Source organism: Castanea sativa, chromosome 6, assembly GCF_040712315.1.
Source record: "Castanea sativa cultivar Marrone di Chiusa Pesio chromosome 6, ASM4071231v1".
NCBI classification, from domain to species: domain Eukaryota; kingdom Viridiplantae; phylum Streptophyta; class Magnoliopsida; order Fagales; family Fagaceae; genus Castanea; species Castanea sativa.
In genome coordinates this window covers 4,651,444-4,670,730 of record NC_134018.1, presented here as the reverse complement: position 1 = coordinate 4,670,730, position 19,287 = coordinate 4,651,444, and the positions used below count along the sequence as shown (strand labels likewise).

Below are 19,287 nucleotides of genomic sequence, written 5' to 3'. Positions count from 1 at the left end.
AAATTATACAACACCCTTGGAATGTAAACAACCTACGAAGGTATTATTATTAATAAAAAATACTTTAATCGTTGCTCAAATTATCAGTATGTACTTGGGTTATCTCTTACAATTTCTAAGTATCAAATGGAAATTTGGTCATGTATGGTCCTCGGATCACATACCTTGTGAAAATTAATATCTTATCATTTGTTAAATAGAACCTTAGTTATGTCGGGTCCACAGACCTTCTACTTTGGGAAAATTAATATTTCAAGTTGCAATTTCTAAGTATCAAACAGAAACTTGGTCATGTATGGTCCTCGGACCACATACCTTGTGGAAATTGATATCTTATCATTTGTTAAACAAAACCTTAGTTATGTTGGGTCCTCAGACCTTCTACTTTGGGAAAATTAACATTTCAAGTTACAATTTCTAAGTATTAAACAGAAACTTGGTCATGTATGGTTCTCGGACCACATACCTTCTGGAAATTGATATCTTATCATTTGTTAAACAGAACCTTAGTTATGTCGGGTCCACAGACCTACTACTTTGGGGAAATTAACATTTCAAGTTGCAATTTCTAAGTATCAAACAGAAACTTGGTCATGTATGGTCCTCGGACCATATACCTTGTGGAAATTGATATCTTATCATTTGTTAAACAGAACCTTAGTTATGTCGGGTCCTCAGACCTTCTACTTTGGGAAAATTAACATTTCAAGTTACAATTTCTAAGTATCAAACAGAAACTCGGTCATGTATGGTCCTCGGACCGCATACCTTGTGAAAATTGATATCTTATCATTTGTTAAACAGAACCTTAGTTATGTCGGGTCCATAGACCTTCTACTTTGGAGAAATTAACATTTCAAGTTGCAATTTCTAAGTATCAAACAGAAACTTGTTCATGTATGGTCCTCGGACCACATACCTTGTGGAAATTGATATCTTATCATTTGTTAAACAAAACCTTAGTTATGTCGGGTTCACAGACCTTCTACTTTGGGGAAATTAACATTTCAAATTATAATTTCTAAGTATCAAACAGAAACTCGGTCATGTATGGTCCTCGAACCACATACCTTGTGGAAATTGATATCTTATCATTTGTTAAACAGAATCTTAGTTATATCGGGTCCACAGACCTTCTACTTTGGGGAAATTAACATTTCAACTTACAATTTCTAAGTATCAAACAGAAACTTGGTCATGTATGGTCCTCGGACCACATACCTTGTGGAAAATGATATCTTATCATTTGTTAAACAGAACCTTAGTTATGTCGGGTCCTCAGACCTTCTACTTTGGGGAAATTAGCATTTCAAGTTATAATTTCTAAATATCAAACAGAAACTTAGTCACGTATGGTCCTCGGACCACATACCTTGTGAAAATTGATATATTATCATGTGTTAAACAGAACTTTAGTTATGTCGGGTTCACAGACCTTCTACTTTGGGGAATTTAACATTTTTAGGTTACAATTTCTAAGTATTAGGTAAAAATTTGGACATGCATGGTCCTCGGACCACATGTTTTGTAAAAATTAACATCCTACTGGTTCTAGAAAGGAAGTTTGGTTATGTCGGACCTTTGAACCCTTTACTTTGAGAACATTAGCAAAAACCATATCACATTGGGGGTCTTTGAACCCCAAGTTAAATTCTAAGTTAAGTTTTTGATTGAACATTGCTATGTCACATATATTATGTTCTTGAGGCATGACTTGCAAAGTATAAGCTAAGTATATGTGCTTCGATCTAAAGTCATGACAAGTTGAAATATTCCAAATTGTGTTAATTGTTCCATTCATTCATTTTTGTGCTGATGAGCATTGTTATATTAAGAAATTGGAAGGCAAATGAAAACTAAACCAAACATTTTGTCATTAATTTCTGTCAATATAGATTCAAAGCAAAAATTCAAAAAATTTATTACATGACAAAAAAGAGAAGTCCTAACTAGCCTAGACCTTAAGCTTTTGAAGGGGGGTTCTGCTCCGAAGTATTGGCAGCCTCTGTGCGTTTCAGCTCTATTTCAAATGAGGACTGTGTTTGTTTTCCCTTGTCTATCACCACAGGTAGAGGGACATTAGGCTCGGCGCTTTGGTTCGTAGCCTTCTCGGCACCTTCACCCTGTTCCTTCTCTTTATTGGAACTTGTAGGTTCTGTAGGAGTAGGAATGGGCTGTGGGATCATGGGAGGAAGCATGGAAGGTGCTGTCTCAGAGGCAGGAGTGACAAGAGGAAGTTCGTCTATCTCCTAGATGTCTAGGGGAAGCCAAATGTTTTCAGGTTTCCTCAGCTCAGAAGTTGAGGGAATCCCTGCCACATTTAAGGCTTCCTCCCAAACTTGCTGGCAATACTCTCGGCACAGCCCGGCGAACTCCTCAGTTAGCTGGTTTTCTGTCGCCACTACCCCTCTTTTGTAAGCGGCCTTCTTTGCGGCCTCCATGGACTCCTTGAAGGTACGAGCCTCGTTCTTCATCCTAGCAAGCTCCTTCTTCAAGTCGGAGTGTTCCTGTTAAGCTTTGGATAACTCTTCATCCTTTTGACGAAGAAGATTGCGTTGCCCATCCACCTGGGTCCTTATTGTCTTCAGGCTGGCCTCGGCATCATCCCTTTCCCTTTTTAGCTCCGCCAGCTGTGTGGTTAGCTTCTCATTCTGCGTGAGAGCCTGGCCTAAGGACTTCTCGGTCTCCTGCCTAATCTCCAGTTTAAGTGCAGCCTTCTTCCGAGAATCCTCCACCCACTTCTCGGCGGCAAAGACTTCCTAGATGGCCTGTGGTGAAATATCAAAATGAATGCACTATTAGTGACACAAGTCTCAAGTACATAAAAATATTTCTTACGATAAGGTGTAAAAAAAAAAATAAGGTAAGGATAAGACTCAAATACTTACCAGGGCCAAGTCCCTTTTTAGTGAAAGGAACAGATGCGGCTGGTTCATTTTGTCCAGAGCGTCCATATCCTTGGGCAAAAGAAGGGGATGTTCCAAGGCGTCGGCCAGGTGGAGGGCATGGCCTTGCTGGAACGCCCTGATACTAGACTGGGAGGAGATTGGTGCCCCGTCCAGTTTGAGCTCGGGAGACCAGTTAGCCGGTGCATGTCGTACCTCGGCAAGGTCCCTGTTCTCCCCAGTTTCCACTGAGGAGGCGCGTCCCTTTCCCTTGCTAGATTTTTGTTGTTGTTGTTTCAGCTTCTTCTGCCTCTCTGCATCTGTATCCTTGGCCTCACTCTTCCTCTTCTTCTTAGGCTCCGCAACGGGAGGCTTAGGGTCGGAGGGAGGAGGGGGTAGGGGCAGGGACGGGGGAACTTGTGACCCACCTGTTCCCTTTTGAGAGACCCTCGTGCCCCTCTTGTGCATCAGTTGCTTTAAGGCGTCCATCTCTTTTTCTTCTTCGAAGCTGGAGTCAGGCTGGGCAATCACCAGACCTTGTATCCCCGAAGTCTCGGCGAGCTCGTGTTCCTCGTCCGATAGAATGACAAATGAATTTTCTCGAGGCCTTTCAACGTCCTCGAGTTGGAATTGATCTATCTCCTCGTCCAGCGAGTGTAGCGAGGATGCTTGCTCTTCTCGGACGGTGGTTGTCTGGGAGTGCGCCGAAAGGGGAATCGCTTTAATGGGGCGTGTGTATAGAATGGTGGTGGGATCGTCGGGAAGTTCGCGGTTGGAAAGGAAGCTTGGTCTTGCCACGTCTATCCTTCTACATTGCTTATCGCCCGCGATGATTGCGTTTTCAATTTTTTGGAAGTCCACTGATATAGGATCGTATCCTAATATTAGGTGTGTAGCTCTCACTTGTAAATCTTCACTCACAAAGACTTCAGAGCGAAGGACACGATTCAGGTCGGCAACGTTGCAAAGCTGAGACGTGGGCATACGTGTTGTTTATCTATGAGGAAAAACATCCGAGAAGAAGAACATGGTCAGACTAGTGATAAACATCAAGACAAAAAGGAACAATGTGCAATAAAAATTAAAAAGTGGTAAAGGCAGCATGATTGAACCATGGGTTAGTAAATCTAACTCCTAAGGAGTCACACCTGGTTCTCCCCATTTGACTGGGCAGTAAGGACCGTCATACCAGTTTCTTGAGGCGATGAGGTAGTCGTCCTTCATGCCTTTGTTGGATTTAGGTAGATAGGAGATCAGCCTAACTATGCTAGACCTCGATTTAATGTAATATCCTACATTTTTAAGTTTGTGGCACTCGTACATAAAGGCAACGTCGTGCCAAGTGAGGTTTAGGCCCATTTGCTCGTTCAGAGCGTCGACACTACCTAAGACCCTAAACACGTTTGGTGCGCATTAGTCTGGGCATAACCTATGGTTGCGAAGGTATTCACTGGTCACGTTTCTCATGGGGACAGTCATCCCACCTTCTATGAAGGCAATAATGGGAATGATGACTTCTCTCTCTCTTCTAGCGTTGCATACGGCTTATACTGGGCAATACCTTAGACCTACGTCATCAGGAATCTAGTATTTGGCCCTAAAATCTTCCATACCAACGTTGGTATCAACCAGGCACTTAAACCTACCCATCTAGGAGAAGCAAAAATGAGAGTTTGAAGAAGAAAAGAGGTTTAGATGGGAGCCGAGGATAGAAGCCGAGAAGGAATGAGTAAAGAAAGTAAGAACTTACGAGATTTGGTAATGCAATTCTTCATGAGCTTCTGGAGAGAAAAGGTAATGATTGACACTTAGATACGATTGATTTCTGAAGAAGTGAATGAGGGTGCGGGTTTCTAGGCGTTTTGACGTGCGGGAGGCGGCCTCGAAATTAAAATTGTCCCGCTCAAATTTTTAGAGCTAATCTGGGCCGTTGGATGCGCATCCCACCGTTGAACGTGGGGAACATGATGTAACTTGTGGTCATAAATGTGTGCGTTCCGGTTTTCAAAGCGTCAGAGGCGTTTTCAGGGAACGAAAGGACCCGTACACACGTGGCGGTTTATAAAGCATGCGAGAGGTACTCTGGTCGGATCAAAACTCTGTTTTTCTCCTCGGATGGAGGAGCCAAATAAAGTTTTGAGGAGCTATTGTGGGGGGTAAAGGCTATTGAATAAACGTTTGGGTTTTGGGCCTGATCCATTGGTACCAGTTTATTTTTATCAAGGGGCCTTTAGGCCCACAAGTCAGTCTACGCTGCAGAGGTCCGAGGAGTTGCTAAAGGGGTTAGAGGCAAGATTTTGGAAAAACTGATGGGTAAGAGGGTGATCCAAACACCCTTTAGAAGCAAGGATGTGTGAGAAATATCTGAGGAAAAAGCTGCTACCACCACATTAAAGACCCTGCATCTACCTCCCTGGCCGCATTAATAGAAAAATGACCTCTGAACAGTACAGTTCAGCTTTCTTGCTATTGTTTAAAGACTTCAAGAAGGTGGTGGATGAGACAAGTATCTAAGGGGAAGATTTGTGTGACACGTGGATGAATCAGTAGAGAAGAAGTATATAAGGAAACGAGAGAAAAAAGAGAGTAAGGTCTGTACTTTCTGCTAAAAAAAAAATGAACTAAGAATTGTAAACTTTGGGATAGAAAGAGAGTATTTATACAACTCGTCCTCGGCTTACGTCCGATGAGGTCTCTTTGTCATATTCGTTCATCATTTGCACAATTTGCGGCATTCTAGCCTATTAACCAAACTTTCAACATCCCGAATCTAGATTTCAAACTCATTCTCTACAAATTTTATTGTATAAGGCTCATTGAGCCTGAGCCCAATACTTGTTTTTGGGTCCGGGTACAATTGTGTACTTACAAGTTTATGTGATTTTTACTTTTTATTATTAGATCAATACACCAATCAGTTTTTGGTATAAGCAAAGATTGAATTCAATTAGTTTTTGTTGATTTAAAAATCTGAATGAGGATTCAATCTTTATCTCAAAAAAAAAAAAAAAAAACTTGAATGAGGAGGGAGGATGGATCTTGGGGTTTTTTTATTTTTTATTTTTTTAATTTAAGATCTAAAATCTATTGGAGATTTTAATTTATTGGGCTTGTTGTTATTATAATTATTATTATTTCCTAGATTTTAGTTTGATAATAAAAATTGGGCTTCTTCTTTTTGTTTGAAAGCCCCTTATATATTGTTAAGGGACCAAATTATGGACCAATGTTTAATTTTATTTGGCTTAAAAAAAATTTAGGATAGTTGCAACTATTTTTTTAAGGGTTTGTTGGTAAGTACATGTACCTATGTAAAACTGAAAAAAAAAAAAAAAAAAAAAAAAAAAAAAAAAAAAAAAAAAAGAAGGAAGAAGAAGAAGAAGAAGAAGAAGTTCATGTCTACAAACAGTTCCCAATTGTATGGAACTATTTGCGTAGCATTTCTTTCTCAAAAAAAAAAAAAAAAAATCATGTAGCATCTATACGGAAAGCAATGATGCATTCATTGTGAAAGACATAAAACTTTGTCTACCTACTTTTTAAAATATACTTGCTATTTAAGTTTTTTGAAAATGTTGTAATAGCATTTCTCAATTTTATTTTATTTTTCCTTATCTCTCATACCTTTCTTCTTTTCTTTTCTTTTTTCTCTTATTTTCCTCCTCACACGTATCCCCACTTCTCCTCTTTATCTTCATTTTTGCTTTTAATTTTCTACCTTTTCGTCTACCTCTATCTCTAGCTATTTCTCTCTTTCTTTTGGACTAAAGATCTATTTACGATCCGCTTATTTCGCTAAAATTGAAAACCTTTTACTGAAAGTACTGCAAATAAAGGTAAAAGTTAGCTGAAATAGTACAGTAGGACCCAAAAATTGTACCAAAAAATGTAGTGAAGCCCATGAATTGTAGCAAAAAGAAGATGAATAGTAAAATAAGTTAGTAAAAATAATTTTTGCCAAACACATACTAAAAACACTAAAACATGTCATTCATCTTCTCATCACACAAAGGGGTGATCACCACTGTGCTTCACCAAGGGAGAGAGAAATAGTCTTCATCCTCTATCGCCTACTCCGACTCCGCCACTTGTCCTCATCCTCTTGCCAACCTCATGCAGCCTAGATGGGTCAAATTTTTATTTTATTTTAATATTTGTTCTAATTTCATTAGTTTTATGAGAAAGATTGTGTTTTGTGATCCGATTGCATTTGCATTTTGTTTTGATTGTGTTTTGGTGTCTTTGTAGCAGTTGATGTTGAAATAAATGCTAAAATTTAAATTTACTGTGCTAAATTTTGTTATTCAAATTTATTCGAGTGTAGATTATTTTAAGTGAGAAAAATGTTTAGAGTTGCTATAGTAATTGCTAGAGTACTCTCTTCTTCAAAAGAGCTACGGTAGCAACTCTAAAAAAATATTTGGAAAAGTTTGTATTGTAAAGAGACTGTTAGAGCTGATTTTTTTGGTGTGCATTCCAAAAAATGACTTTGGCTAGCCTATTAAAGATGCTCTTAAAGAGATAAAACTTGGTGAAAATAAGTATGATGGCTCTTAGAGTAGATCGAGTTCATATCTAATATATATTTATTGGACAAAGTTTAGTTACAAAACTGGTTGTAGCTTTAGGCTACAATTTTACTCAATAAAATAAATATTACTACAAATTTTGAAAATCTAACCGTTGAATTGCATGTTTTTTACGTTCTTAATAAACATGTCAAATTTCGTATCAATAGAATATTATTTACTAAATGATCTAAAAGCTTATAATTTATGCATAATTTTAAATTATAAAAAGTTGCAATATAAACAATTTACTAATGACATAGCTATTGATCTTTAATTTTCTAGAAAATTTGCAAGCATGGAGTATATAAGAAGAAGAAGTAATCCAGTTGTAGATTTATCAAAATTCACATCCAATAAAAAGATATTGGTAGTTATAGCATAAGAGTACAACAAATTTTGTAGCTAAATTTTGTCCATATTTATTTAGTTAAAATTATAAATCCAAACATAAAAGCGGCCAAAAGGGGATAATTATTAGACATGGCAAAACAGGTCAAATTTTTTTGACCTGACCCGACCCAAAAAATACTTGACCCAAACCTAATTTTTTTGACCCGAAGCAAAATTGATACTTGACCCAAACCTACTCACCATTTATTAACATAGTAAATGGCTAGACTTAAGAGCTTGTAGTTAATTCTTAAAAAAAAAAAAAAAAAAGAACTTGTAGTAGCTGTAGTCCACAAAGGCTGAAAGACACAAACTACTGAGAGGTAAGATCTTTCAGCCTTTCACAGGTTTAGTCTTTTATAGAAGACTCTTGCACCTCTACTTTTGTGGAAATGATATTATTAGTGATGTAAACTTAAAATATATACTTTTTAGTACTCTTTAAGATCTATTTCCTTTTGGAAATGTAAACTTGTAATTACATGCATTTTGATGGTGAGTTATTAATATTGAAAACTTTTTCCATCATGAATTTATGACTATAAAGAATTTTTGTTATGCTCAAAACTGTCAGAATTTTTTTAATTTGTTTAATTGATTTTATTCATTCTTTCTAAATAGGTTGTCATTGATTTTATTTATTCTCTTTAAACAAGTTGTCATTGATTTGTTTTTGTAATTGAAAAAAAAAAAAACAAAGCTCGTTTGAAAAATACGGGTCAACCGGACCTGAACTCAACCCGATCCGCCCGTTTTGTCACGTCTATTAATTATTGGGTATTTTCGGAGTACCATAAATGTGTACTTCTTCTTCTCACATAACTGTGAGTTCTACTAATTAAATTTATAGTAAAACCTACAATTTATGTGAGATAGAAAAATACATATTTATAATATCTCAGACTATTTAATAATTTTCCCTAATATGAAAAGCAAGAGCTGCACTTTCCTTTTGAAATTCAAAAAAAAAGAAAAAAGAAAGAAAGAAGCAAATAGGGGAATTCAGCTGCACTTGCACTTTATAAAATAAAAAAGGTGAGAGATGTGTGGAATGTGGATGACAAAATCAACGAGTAATGTGAAGCGGTGGGGCCCACCCAAGTCTACTTTCCTTTTGAAATTCCGAAAAAAGCAAATAGAGGAATTCAGCTGCGCTTGCACTTTACTTTCGATGAAACCTCCTGAAATGAAATGAATTTACAATAAAGTGAGTGTTTGGATTGAGCGTTTCCGCGTCTGCGTTTAGTCCAGACGCGTTTTGCTCTTTTTTTTTTTTTTTTTTCCCCAGCCGCACTTGTTGACTGTTAGCGTTTCTCCTCTTTTTTTTTCTTTTTTTTTTTCCTGCAGCAGCACGCTTTTCAGGGACAAACGGCTACTGTTCATGAACAGTAGCCGTATATATCTGACTTTTCAGCTGCTTTTTGCCGTAAACAGTGCGTTCGTGTACTATTCACGGACCCACAAATTTTAATTTCAGTTATTTTTTTATTCAAAATGGATCCCACAATACTATTTATACATTTAAAAATTATTTTACTACAGTGTTTTTAGTTTTCAATTTTCAGCAATAAGTTCTATCCAAACGGACCCAAAAATGCCCTCATTGTCATTGTCATTCAGCTGAGCCTCCATCCCTCGCTAGCAGAAGAGCACAAACAAAAGAGAGCAAGGAAGGACGTTCCACATTCAAGCTATTATGCGCTGGAGTTGGTTCACCGATCATTTCTTTAATAAAAGAAAGCAAAGAGCGTTTTCATGTCATTCAGCTTCAAGGAAGGACGTTCCACATTCAAGCTATCATGCGCTGGAGTTGGTTCATGCTATATCATTTCTTTATTAAAAGAATAGAGGAAAGAGAGGAAAGAGAGAGAGCGTTTTATGAGAATGGAAGCCTGTTACTTGAGAGGCTGATTGTGTGTTGCAATGCCAAGCCTATTCCCATCCGTACCTTCTCCCCTCAACAGCTCCTCCTAGCAACCAACAACTTTTCTTCTTCTGAACAGCTGGTAATAGGGTTCTCTATTTGGTACAAGGGTTCTCTTGAAGGAAGAATTGTTCTCATTAAGCGTTTAGATGGTTTGGCCAATTTAGCCATCAACGATTTAGTGATTTCTGCACAAATGAGTGGTCACAGCAATGTATTAAAGCCCATAGGCTGTTGTCTACACACTCCATCTCCCATTTTTGTGTTTGAATTTCCCGCCAATGGTTTCCTTGCAGATCGAATTTATGTCACCCGTGTTACTGAACTACAACATCAGCCGATGGGGTGGGAGAGAAGATTAAAGATTGCAAGGCAGATTGCTCATGCTCTTTCTTATCTCCATACTGCCTTCCCAAGACCTGTCATCCACATGTCTATACATATGCGCAGTATCTTATTAGATGAACATGATGTTCCCAAATTGTCCAACTTTTATTATTCTGTATCAATTCCCGAAGGTGAAACTGACGTGGAAGCGCATAGGGCCTTTTATGTCAACGCTCCAGAGTTTAAAGCATCAAGAAAAGTAACAGAGAAATTTGATGTATATTGCTTCGGTCAGCTTCTTCTACATCTTTTAACTGGAAAAGACATACATAACCGTGCTCAAGGGAGTTGCATAAACGAGATTGTGGATCCCGCAATCTTGGCTGAAGATGGAGAAGGAGGTGTTAGTTTAGAGCATCAATTACAAGCTGTGGTGGACCTTGCCTTAACATGTACAGTGGAAGATCCACAAAGAAGGCCAACTATGGTGGATGTCACCAAACAACTCAGGCAGATTGAGAGGTTCGTTCCATCACTAATTATTTACTCACTTGATTTCATCCAATCACATGTTATAGATAAACAGATTCACATTATTGCATATCCAAATGTTTTAGGCATGACAACAAACAAAATTTACTTGATTTTCAAAATTTAGAATAGTTAATAAAGCTAATTTGATGGAGAGCCATTTAATGACATTATGAAATCCCCATTAATACTAAGAAGCAGGCCTAGTAAACTGGTATGCATCTTAAGTGATAAAGGAGAATTCTCTATGAGATCAGCTAATCGTATTTCTCAATCACACAGGTTCGCAGAAACTGGTGAAGTGCTTTTGGGAAATTTGCAGAATTTAAAGCTTCATGAGAGTTTTGAAGAGCATGCTTCTGCATCATCGAAGAGGAATGCTTCTAGTGATGAAATCCAAGCAGTGAATGAAGCCTCTGAAAGGCCTCTTGAAGTTTAATTGTGATGCATCTGAATGATGACAGAGCTTTATGGCAGTTTTAACCTGTCATTGGGAAGTTATCATTATGGTAGACCCTTAAGGTATGTATTGATGCTATAAGAACTGGAGGATAGGTTGTTATTGGCAAAGGAGTTTGATAATTGTTCTTTTGTTTGAATAAAAGGAATGCAAACTAAGTAGTTCATGGTCTTAGTAACTGGCTATGTATAGTGGCTTGTTGAGGGAAAAAAAGACTTTTCTTGTTCCAGAATATATATAATTTCTTGTTGACAAACATTTTTCTTTTTGCAAAAAAGTCTTAAATTTTAATCATTCATGTGAATTTGGGTTGAAAAATCATTAGATAGCTTATTGCTCCACAATTGATCTTCTAAAGGGTAGAATGGCAGTTAACACCTTCCCTTTGAATGAGATAAATATTGTTGTGCTTAATCCTTCTCTACTTTTACTGCTTCAGTTCATTGTTATCCTCATAAATTCAAAAGGCACCTTCTGATGGAACTCTGCTGGAGAAATATAGTTGCATAGGGCTGTTTGAACTTAGTACCATAGTGGAGAGAAACATCAAAGACAAAACTCTGGGTCACACACCCACACTAACTCATTTGATGTGCAAAAACTCCCATCCAATTGCCTTAGGTATCAATCTATGCTAAGACAGATATTTGGCATTGTAAAACATATCCAGATGCCTTGTCCCACAATCACAAAGGATAGTCACAATAACACCAATACAGTTTGCCAAAAAAGCAAGTGTAGTTGGTGCAAACACTAGGCCCCTTGATGATGGAGGATTGATAATAGGTTTTATTTGATTTGAATTTGATTTGTTTTGAATTCTGATTTTATTTCTGAATTATGTCTAATTGATTGTTTTGTTTCTTTCGTTCTTGATTCTTGCTTTGGAGGTCCTACATCAAAAGGCTCCAAAAAAAAAAATTTAAAATCATTTTGGCATGGTGAATTTGATTATAGATAATATTGAATTGAAATTTTTCTCTAACTTGGTGGTGATTTCAAGCAGACAAGTTTACAAATCTTGTACTGCATCAAATATTGTAGCAGAGCAAAAAATTTGATCCATGTACTGAAATATACAACCCAAAATGACCACAACTTTATGCAGCTTTTGAAACCAAACTCATCGAAGCATTCAAACACTACCACCCTCCTCAGTCAATCATACTAATCCACATTAGGATCTCAACTATAACACCATTGCCAAATCCAAATCAAGTTTTATTGTTCCTTGCCTTGACATGTACTGAGGAAGATATAGAGAAAATGCTAACAATGATAGATGTTACCGAAGATTTGGGGCAGATTGAGAGACTTGTTCCATGGTTGATTATTTCTAATTTGGTTCATCAGAGTACCTTTCCGACTAGAATAGCCTCTTATTTTAGCATTGAAAATTCAAATTTTACTATGAAATCAAAGTTTCCAAAAACACAATTTCAATGTAAAATGTGTTTATACTGAAGTTGAGTTTTCAATTTAGTTTGGCAGGCCTTGTTCTCTTTTTAAAAATAGTCTTAAATTTTAAACATTCATGTGAATTTGGGTAAAAAATTCATTAAATAACTTATTGCCCCACAATTGATCGTCTAACTAAAATAATTGTAGTCAACACCTTCCCTTTGAATGAGATAAATATTGTTGTCCTGAAAAATATGAAACCAAAATGTCATTATCCTAACAAACAGAGATGTGGTTAGTCCTTCTCTAGTGTTTCTCCTCTAGTTCATTGCTATCCTCTTAAATTTAGAAGGCACCTTCTAAGGGAACTTTGCTAGAGAAATATAGCTGCATAGGGCTGCTTGAACATTGGATAGAAGTGGAGAGAAACAGCCAAGTCAAGACTCTAGATCACACTAACTCATTTGATGCCCAAAAACTCTAATCCAACCTTGGGTATCAATCTATGCTAGCTGAGACATATATTTGGCATTGCAATACATACATAGATGTCTCATCCCACTATCACAGAGGACAGTCACAAACAATAGCATGAACACACACACACACACAAAGAGTTTAGTTGTTGTGGACACTAGGCCACTGGATGATGGAGAATCAAGGGTGGACATTAAGAGCCACAATAACGAGTTTTTATTTTTGATTATTATATGTGTGTGGTTACAACAATATTCTCAATGTTGAAAAATTCAACTTGCTTTCGCCAGTTGCTTAATAACAACGGAAAAATTTTGGTTGGTATGTTCATTTTGCCATGCAAAGCATTGTGTCCTTTGTCTTGTCCATTAAAGATGATTTGCATTTGATGAATAATAGGAGAGTGGGACCAGTTAATAATAAACATATTCACATTATCACATATCCAAATGTTTCAGGCATGCCAACAAGTTGATTTCAAGTCTTCCTAGTTCACAATGACTCAAAATTTAAGAGATTAAAAGGAAGAGATTAGAGATTAGAAGGAAAAGACAAGGAAGATAAGTAGTATTCATTGTTAATATCCTTCTACAATGATGCTCTAAGAGTCTTATTCACAGTAAAATGAACTAACCACTCAAATTTGTCTGGCAAACTTATTTCCTCATGAAATTACCATAGACAATAATTAACGGTACATTGGCATTAATTCATTCAACTTCTCTTGAAAAAATGATTTCAATCATCCTTGTACACAGCTCTGAATGAAACATATATTGTACACCTCTTAAAGAAAATACATATTGATGTCCCGAATAGAATGAAACTGAAAATTGACAATATCCTAACATAGATGTGTCTTATCTTGCTCTAGTGTTGCTGCTCCAGTGTCTTTTTAACTACAAGAAATCAGATGGATAAACACCAATATGAATTAGAATTAAATACAGAATTTTCTTGGAGAGATATAGTCACATAGGCCTGCTCAAACTTTGGATGGAAGTAACAATAAACATCTAAGACAAAGCTCTGGATCACACTAACTCATCTGATGTCCAAGAGGCTCTAATCTAGTAGCCTTGGGTGTCAATCCATGCTGAGACAGATATTAAGCACTGTAAAACTTACTCAAATGACTCATCCCACCATCACAAAAGTCACAACTCACAATAGTGTGACCTGGGCCTATGGATTGTGTCGTCAAATGTCTGACGGCTCTAACACAATTCATGGCCAATGAACTTCCAAGAAAGAGCCCATCATTCTTCAAAAGAAACCTGATAAAGTTCAAGAAGCATAGCATTGAAACACACAGAAAGTATTTGTGTTCCAGCAAAGGAAAATGGGTGAAAGAATGGATTTTAATTTTTTATGTTTCATCATTTGACAAATTTTAATGGTGGACCAAAAAGGGAAAAAATCCACAGTAGAATCAACAAAACAACAAACTGGTAGAATTGGCAAAATCTTTTTCCCATTGGTTTCATTCTCATTCTATCAGAAAAATATATCACTTTAAAAAACAAAGGCATGCTCTAACCAAGACATTTCAACACCTTTCAAATCTGTGCCTTTGAAAGTCTCATCAAGTTTTGCCATCATGAAATTCTGTGCTAACCTATATTTTCCAAGTCCTTCTGTCATTGTGTCAAATGGATTCTTCAATCTTTGTCCTTCAGCATCGTCTCTAGTGTGCATCACCCCCCCCCCCCCTTGTAACCTTTTTGATTAAACTAGAACCCGGAGGATCTATCAAGAAGCACTTAATGTTTGGATTATTTCCTGTTGAACACATACGATCATATGCTAAGGGATTCATTGACTAATCTAATATGAATGTTTAAATTAATGGAGGGAAAATAAATTGACCTGGAGAAACCTGGAAAGACTAGCCACTGTCCATCCTGTGCCTGCAGCTGCAAAAAATGCTTCTAAACCACCCCGTCTATTGCCAAATTTCAAGCCCAGTACCATCATAGTGTGCTCAGAAGTTTGCTAAATTTTCAAAATGATCAGCAAAGAAGTCACCTTTACAATAATGTGGTAGAGCCAAACTTTGGGTCTCTTCACTAGTTGTGTAATCAATGGTTTGCTCTAGGGGTTTTCCATTCATTTAGTCAACTTCTCTATGTTTTAATGTTGCCTCATTTTCTTCCAGTGCCCTTCTCTGTGCAATATTGGCAAAGTGGTCTGTGTTTGTAATTGAGATAGGTCTCACCCTTTCAACAATAGCTCTAAGGGGTTCAAGTATTTGAGACAGAAAAATTTGCAATGAGAATAAAAATTAAGTAGGTTGCAGTACATAGTAGAGGGACAAAGCTAAGGGGGAAAACAGAGGCTATGTCATATTTGAGTACTTAGGCAATCATTGATATCCTACAGCTTTCCTCACCAAGCCAACATTTTTTGAAATCTAAAATTCTTCAAAGTTTAGTCTTCAGACACGTACAATTACTGGATCTTACCTCTCAAAAATGGATGTGAAAAACTGGCTACAAAAATAATCCTAGAGATGATAAGAAGACAATTGTTGCTTTATCTTGCATCAGGCCTTATCTAACAACTAAATTGCATATGGCGTGGTTAGTGTGGATATTCTTGTGCAAGAGGTTAAAGCTAAAGAAATGGTTTAAGCATGTTGAACTGCAAGTAAGACATAATCGTCACTTTCAAAAAGCTTTATATATTTCAAGAATCAAGTTTATACAAGAATCATCATTTTCTTTTTCCTTTATCAATAATATTCTCTTATTACTTATGAAAAAAAAAGGTTTGATATTTCTTAATTGTTAAAATCTGATTATCCTATTTATCTGGTATCAGTTTCCTATTGATATTGAAGCATAGTAAATACTAGTCGCTAACCCATGCGATGCACAGACAAATTTGAATGTAATGTTTTACTAATTTCTTTCTAATGCAGTTTTTGAAATAGAGTTACAGCATTTTCCCCGTAATCAAATATTTTCTTAACTATTCAAGCATTTTTGCAGTAAAGGTTATTTATGAATTTCAACCAGTATGTTTGGTAACACCCAATTTTGCTATTTTTAGTAAAAATCTTAACAACCCAAGAGATTCAATAGAAACAATTATAAAACAACATTCTTCTCAATGAGTTTATAACCACACATATCTACCTATATCTATCATAGAAGCAACCATATATGATGTTTTGGAAATCAAATCGATAACCTTCCTCATGGAGGTGCAAGGCCCCATTTTTTTGGGTTTTACATGTTGCTAAATATATAAATATTCTTAAGGATTACAGAGATAAATCATTATGATTTATTGAAATTTAGAATCACTTGGAAGTGACTGTTTCTTACATTGAATTTAAAAATCATAAAATTATACATAGACAGATTGGATATTGCACTTCCTTGCGAACATCTATCAGTTTCACTAATACAAATCTGCAATCAAACAACAAGACAAAGTGTTATCATACAACCACAATTAAAGTATGCCCAATGCATACTCCACGACCCCCACCCAAGAGACAAACAACACAAAAGATAAAGGGATGTCAGTATATCACACACACATCTCTGTTATTCAATATTTATAGTTTAATTCCACAGAAAAATAGAAAGAGAACTGAGATGAGATACCTTTATGGGCTTGAGGTTGAGGTGATGAAAGTTGGGTCAGTGGGTCACCAGTGACTTGGACAGAGACAGTGGGTTTGGCGATGAAAGGGGCTGGAGTCGAGAGGTTCAAATTGTTTTCCCTTTTTATTATTATATTTTTTATTTTAAAGGAGATTCAACTTATGGCATCCGCTTCAAATAATAGCTCTTTATGATCAGAACAAAATACCAATCGGTTTTTGGTGTAGGCAATGATTTTTTTTTTTATACAAGATAGAATTCTACTATAGCCTAATCTACGTGTATATATATGTAAAGCTCCCTCCTGGAGACTTGAACCTCAGCCCTTGCCACCTACACCCCACTTATACTTGTGGAGTGACCATTGCACCAAGGGTATGCGGTGGTGTGTAGGTAAGGATTAAACTTAGATCTCTGAAAAATTATTAAATACTCTGGGAGTACCATAAATGCGTACTTTCCCAACTCACATGAATTATGGGTCTCACTATAAATTTAACTAGTGAGACCCACAGCTATGTGAGAGGAGAGAGTATATATTTATGGTATTCTAGGAGTAACCAATAATTACCCCATTACCTAATACTCACAGGAAAGAACAGTTTTAAAAAGATTGTAAACCCTCTTAATTAGCATGGATTAAACACCTCAATGCCTCTAATATAAATGTAACAGAAACCGGTAGGGTAAAAGATAAATTGAATTAACAATTTACTACCGCAAAATTAAAGCATACCTTGTTGAAAAATCGTCTTGTGTCATTTCTGACTCAATCGCTCTAGGAGTCACAATTGTAATTCCAATATCGTGCCCAACTTCATTCCTAATAAACTGGTATGCATCTTAAGTAATGAAGGAGAATTCTCTGAGATTAGCTAATGGTATTTCTCCATCACACAGGTTCACACAGACGGGTGAAGATCATGGCGGAAATTTGCAGAATTTAAAGCTTCATGAGGGTTTAGAAGAGCATGCTTCTGCATCATTCAAGAGAAATGTTTCTAATGATGAAAGCCAAGAAGTGAAGGAAGCCTCTGACAGGCTTGAAGCTTAATTGTGATGTGACTGAATGATGACAGAGCTTGTATTGCCATTTCAATCTGTGATTGAGGCAATATAAAAGTTAGGTGGGTCAAGAAAATTATGTGGGTTGCACCAATAACAGTAGTTGCTCAGGCTATTCTTCTTTTGGAACATTTAGATTTCTGAAGAGATGAAATTGCAGAAAGTGATCATATATTGATGCTATAAGAACTGGAGGATAGACTGGTATTGGCAAAGGAGTTTGATTGTTGTTCCCTTGTTTGGAATAGTAGGAATGCAAACCAAATAGGTCATAGTCTTAGTAATTGGGGTATGCATAGTGGCTTGTAGAGGGGAGAAAAAAACTTCTGTACTGCTGAGGACAATAGACTTCTACTGTTTTATTGGTTTGTAAGTAAAGTTTTCGTTTGTGCAACCCAAAAAAAGGGTAAGTCTTATTTACAATAAAATGAAATAATTACTCAAAGTAGTTGGTGAACCTTTTTCTCTTCACAAAATAATCTTAATTCATTTGAATTTGGGTCAAAATCCATTAACTTATTACCCCACAATTGATCTTCAAGCTGGTATAATTGCAGTTAACTCATTTCCTTTGGATGAGAGTATTGTCATCACAAAAATAATGAAATCAAATAGTTAATATTTAACAACAGAGAAGTACTTAATCTAAAATAAGTGTTACTGCACCAGTACATTGTTATCCTCAAAAATTCAGAAGGCACCTACTGAGGGAACTTTGCACAAGTAAGAGAGCACCACCATGGTGATAGAAATAGTAGCAGCAGCAGCAACAATAGCGCCTGTGGTTCACACAGGCACCATTGTAGTGCTTTGAATTTTGAAGCCAAGGCCTTGGACCAAAAATCTTAAAGATTAGTATACCAGTTATTCTTTTTGCCGCATTCTATTTTGTCCAATAACCCTATTGTTCATGGTTCATTTAAAAATTAATAAAATAAATGTTAACCATTTCTTGGTTCCAAAGTACCTGCAAAACATAACCAATCAAAAAGCAGCATAAGGTACCAAACCATGGTAATTCATTTCTGCTCACTAATTAAAGAAAGCTATAGGTGAGAACTCATTTTTACTGGATCACAAAATTAACAGTAAAAGACAATTTCTTCATTTGTAATTAGATTCAGTCAACTGATTCCAAGGTGAAATATGAAAAACTACAGATCAAGAACCACGATTTCACAATAATTTTTCCCACTCCAAAGAGACATCAAAGCATCCATTTCCAAATCTCATAATGCTTTTTGGCTGGCAAAATTCTTCATACCATTACATCTATACAGATCATGATCCAGGATTTCACAATAATTTTCCCCACTCCATATAGACATCAAAACATCCATTTTTCCAAATCTTGGAATGCTTTTTGGCTTGCAAAGTTCTTAATGCCATTACATCTACACAAATCATGAACCAGGATTTCACAATAATTTTCACCACTCCAAAAGACATCAAAGCATCCATTTCCAAATCTTGGAATGCTTTTTGGCATGCAAAATTCTTCATGCCATTACATCTTTTGCACATAAAATCAAATAGATTGAAAAGGAATCTCATAACGGTCAATCAATGGTCAACTGCAAAAATATAAGGAAACTGTTGCCCCACGAATACTTTGCAGTTCAGTTTCACTTCTACATTT

At 36.4% G+C, this 19,287-nt stretch overlaps 1 protein-coding gene and 1 pseudogene across 2 annotated transcripts; one reads left to right on the top strand and one right to left on the bottom strand.

Annotated features, from left to right (window-relative positions):
- The first annotated feature begins 9,592 nt into the window (after nucleotides 1-9,592).
- Nucleotides 9,593-17,957, top strand: LOC142638954 (serine/threonine-protein kinase ZRK1-like). Of its 2 annotated transcripts, XR_012845094.1 has the most exons (3): nucleotides 9,593-10,619; nucleotides 10,911-11,150; nucleotides 17,484-17,957. XR_012845094.1 is itself a non-coding variant. In XM_075813030.1 (2 exons), the coding sequence occupies exons 1-2, from the start codon at nucleotides 9,646-9,648 to the stop codon at nucleotides 11,065-11,067; spliced, it is 1,131 nt and encodes a 376-aa protein (XP_075669145.1). In that variant the 5' UTR covers nucleotides 9,593-9,645; the 3' UTR covers nucleotides 11,068-11,346. The 2 variants fall into 2 exon arrangements, 1 of the variants encoding a protein (XP_075669145.1); XM_075813030.1 differs by lacking the exon at nucleotides 17,484-17,957 and having other exon boundaries at nucleotides 10,911-11,346.
- LOC142638955 (cysteine synthase 2-like) lies at nucleotides 13,944-15,217 on the bottom strand (annotated as a pseudogene).
- Nucleotides 17,958-19,287: the final 1,330 nt, after the last annotated feature.